At 41.2% G+C, this 4,372-nt stretch overlaps 1 protein-coding gene across 1 annotated transcript; it reads right to left on the minus strand.

Annotated features, from left to right (window-relative positions):
• On the minus strand, window positions 346-2,078 carry LOC107647263. The gene is made up of 3 exons (XM_016351359.1): window positions 1,959-2,078; window positions 1,300-1,575; window positions 346-1,191 (listed from the first exon to the last, which is right to left on the minus strand). The coding sequence occupies exons 1-3, from the start codon at window positions 2,076-2,078 to the stop codon at window positions 346-348; spliced, it is 1,242 nt and encodes a 413-aa protein (XP_016206845.1).

Here is a 4,372-nt window from a genome sequence, read left to right on the forward strand (position 1 = left end):
CCCTACCACACCTTTGAGTCCACTCATCTGTTCCTTGCACCATGCTTGGACTTCAAGTGTTGATTTGGCTTCTTTGATGGATCTTGAGTCTCCTTGACCCTCAATATTCCTTTGCTCACCATCTAAAATTCCAAGAAGGATTTGAAGTTGAGAATCCGTTTCCAAGATAGCATATTGATGTGAGCCTATGAAGCTCCTTGGTGAAATTGTCACCCACTCAAATTGCTCATGCATGAGTACCTTCACTTCATGGTGTTTTGACTCTTCTTCATCAACATGTTGTAGCTCTACTTCGTCCACCTTCTCTAACTCTTCCTCATCATCAATCAGATCAAATTTGGGAGGTTAGATAAAGTCCACTTCAACATTTTGTAGCCACCCTTCATCAACTTCCTCTAAGCCTTCTTCATTATCAAACACATCAAATTTAGGAGGTTGGGTGAAGTCTACATTAGTGTTCACTTCTTCCGGCTCAATTACCTCATCCTCCTCCAAGGAGGCACACTTTGATTGGAGAAAGAAAGGTTGTAACTCCTCATTAGAGTCTTCTTGTAATAGTGGAGGTGGTGGGAAGTCCACATCATAGTCACTATTTTTCTCCACACTTAGACCTTTACTCATACTCATCTCATGAGGAGTCTCATGGTGGATCTCAACTATAACATCATCAATCAAATCACACCAGAAGATAGAGCAGTCCACCGGCGGATGCTTTATAGTCTCATCCAAATTGAAGCTCACGGTTCTACCATCAATCTCAAAAGAGTAAGTGCCCAAAAATGCATCAAGCTTGAACCTAGAAGTCTTCAAGAAAGGCCTCCCTAATAGAATGGATGACGGCTTCCCGGAATCATTAGGAGGAATCTCCAAGATGTAAAAATCAATTGGGAAGGTCAATCCCTTGCTGCTCACTAAGACATCCTCAGCAATACCTGCCACAGAAATAATACTCTTGTCGGCTAAAACAAAACGAGCTGCCGACCTTTTCAATGGTGGAAGGTCCAATTCATTATAAACAGGAAAATGCATAATGCTCACACAAGCACCAAGATCACACATACAATCCACAAATTCAACATCATCTATAGTGCAAGAAACTAAGCAAAGACCGAGATCACCACATTTCTCCGGTATAGCATCCATCAAAGCAGAAATTGAGCTACCCAAATGAATAGTTTCTAATTCATTAATCTTTTCCTTATTCATGCACAAATCTTTTAGAAACTTAGCATACTTAGGAACTTGGCGAATAGCATCAAGAAGAGGAATGGTTACCTCAACTTTTTTGAAGATATCCACCATCTTGGGATCTAGCTCCACTTGCTTTTTAGTCCTCTTTGCCAAAGTGGGAAATGGGATTGGCATGGCTTCTTTCAAGACATCTTCTTCCTTGGGCCCACTTTTCCTAACTTGAGCAACTTTCTCTTCAACAACTTCTTGTACCTCCTCCACATCTTCTACATTCTCCACCTCAACAATGTCTTCATCAATAGTAGCCTCCTTCGCCTTTGATTCCTTGGAGCTCCTCTCTTGTAGTATGGTGCCGGACCGCAAAGAGATAGCATTTATGCTACCCTTTGGGTTGGGCAATGGTTAAGAGGGGAGTGAACTTGAGCTTGAAGGTTAGAGGGTGATTTGGCTATTGTTGGAGGGTAAAGGTAAGCGGGATATAAGCTCTTGGAGGGTAGAGGTGAGCTCCCTTTGCCCTTGAAGAATAATGCGAAGGGTATTGTCCGTGGGAGCTTGATTGGAGGAAGAAGAAGGGTAGGTGATTTGGGAAACTTGTGGTTGGGTGATTTGTGGCACTTGAGCTTGCCTTTGGTGAGGTGATTGGTATCTTTGACCTTGGTTTTATGGTTGGAAGGATTGGTTTTGTTTGTTGTGGTATGGTTAAAATTTGTTGTTCCCTCTTTGATTTGAACCATTTTTCCATCCTTGGTTTGAGTTCTCTTGCCAACCTTGGTTTTGCCACCCTTGATTATGATTACCCCCTTGTTGATAAGGGCTTTGATTAGAACAGTTGAAGTAAACATTGGTGGCCGCCAAGGTATTGTCCCCTTGGAGTTGTGGACATTCATCGGTATAATGAGAGTAACAAGCACAAATTCCACATATTCTTTGAGGGACTATCTGTTGGCATTGTTGTTGTGGAGGAGGTTATTGTTGATTAAGGTGGATTTGCTTGAGAATGGTGGTCATCTCCCCTAAGGTCTTGGTTAGGGCGGACTTATTAGAGGAAACTTCATTGATGGCCCTTGGATGATTGTTTCTTTGCCTTGCATGTTAGGTAGATTCGGCTAGATTGGCAATAAGTTGCCAAACTTCCTCCGTCGTTTTGTACTTCGTTAAAGAATCATTACTCGAAGCATCCAAAAGGATCTTATTTTGAGACTTCATGCCTTGGCAAAAGTAACTAATCAACACCAAATCGTCAATCATGTGATGAGGGCATGAATCAAGAAGTTTCCTAAAACGCTCCCAATACTCATAGAGAGTTTCTGAATCACCTTGAATGATACATGAGATCTCTTTTCTCAACCTATCCGTCACCTCTGGTGGGAAGAACTTATGCGAAAATTCCCTTTAAGCAAATCCCAATTATGGATGGAGAACGTAGCGCTCTTAGTTTGAAGAACGCTACTCCCACCATGCGTACGCGTGATCCTTCAGAAATGCCACTTCCACGCGTACACGTCACCCACGCGTACGCATAGCTATCAAAATTTTCTTGGGTGAAGAACATAGCGCTCTTGAAGGCAAGCGTAGCATTGGCCATGTATGGTGCTGCAGGAGAACGTAGCGCTCCTTGTACGAGCATAGCGCTGTCCTCTGTTATGCTTCCCTGTGTTGTTCTTTTCACCTGAAAATTCATGCAAAAACTCATTTCAAAGCAATGTCCTATAATTTTATCATATAGTTCATATAATTGCATCACTTGAATGAGATTTTATCAATTCTATGGTCCTTTTAGATAAGAGAAAGAGGTAAATGACATAAGTCATCAAGCATCTAAACCTAACTTAACTTAATCTTGAATCTAAGTCCTACTGCCTTTCCTCCATACCTCAATCTCCGACAACATATCACAGACAAATAAGCAGATAAAGGCAAGCACAAGAAAGTTACAAGTACTGCAGGTAACAAATATACATTTAACATAGCAAATACACTTAGGCAAACCCAGTTAATGCACAAACAAGTAATTCAAGTAATACGCACATGATGCATGCCTGTCCTATAGCTGATGAGTCTCATCTGTCAGTTATCAAGCCAACCCGACAAGTCCAGTTTGCTAAACCCTTAGACTGTCCCTCGACGTGTATCCCCAAGAGTCTATGCATAGCTTTTTCTTAAATAATCAATATTGCTCAATGGGGGTAACATTCCCGGGAATTTATAAGTGCCCGGTCACCCTTACGTCATAGGGTCAACAGAGTATCAAGTTTTTTACCTGGTACACGTGGTGGCTAGCCACGGTACTCTACCCAGGGAATATCGTATCTCAGATCATTTGATTATTTGGCCAAATATCATACATATCATTCATAGCATTTCATATTCAATTCATCACTTTTTCAGCTTTACTTCACCTCCAAGTTATCCCTGTTTCCTAACTTCATCTGATTATAAGGTTTAATACTATTATTTATGACTAAAGGAATGAAAATAGAGGTTTAGAAGTTTAAAATTAGGTTTAAAACTCAGAAAAATTATATTTGCTGGGATAGGCGCCACGCATACGTGTGGCAAATGAGTATGCGTAGGAGTATAAAAAGGCAGCTCACGCGCATATCCCCTTATCATGCGTACGTGTAGGTAGGTACCTCATGTCACGCGTACGCGTGGGCCATTGATGAGCGGATATTTTATACGCTTTTTGGGGTTAATTTCATATAGCTTTTAGTATGTTTTAGTTAGTTTTTAGTTTATTTTCATTAGTTTTTAGGAAAAATTCATATTTCTGGACTTTACTATGAGTTGTATGTTTTTCTATAATTTCAGGTATTTTTCTGGCTGAAATTGAGGGAGCTGAGCAAAAATCTGATTCAGGCTGAAAAAGGACTGCTGATGCTGTTGGATTCTGACCTCCCTGCACGCAAAGTAGATTTTCTGGAGCTACAGAACTCGAAATGGCGTGCTTCCAATTGCGTTGGAAAGTAGACATCTAGAGCTTTCCAGAAATATATAATAGTCTATACTTTGCTCAAGGATAGACGACGTAAACTTGCGTTCAACACCAGTTCTCTGCCCAATTCTGGCGTTCAGCGCCAGAAAAGGATTAAAAGTTGGAGTTCAACGCCAGAAATGGATCCAAACCTGGCGTTGAAAGCCCAAAACAGCCCAGGCACGTGAGAAGCTTTAGTCTCAGCCC

This window comes from Arachis ipaensis, chromosome B06 (genome assembly GCF_000816755.2).
Source record: "Arachis ipaensis cultivar K30076 chromosome B06, Araip1.1, whole genome shotgun sequence".
NCBI lineage: Eukaryota > Viridiplantae > Streptophyta > Magnoliopsida > Fabales > Fabaceae > Arachis > Arachis ipaensis.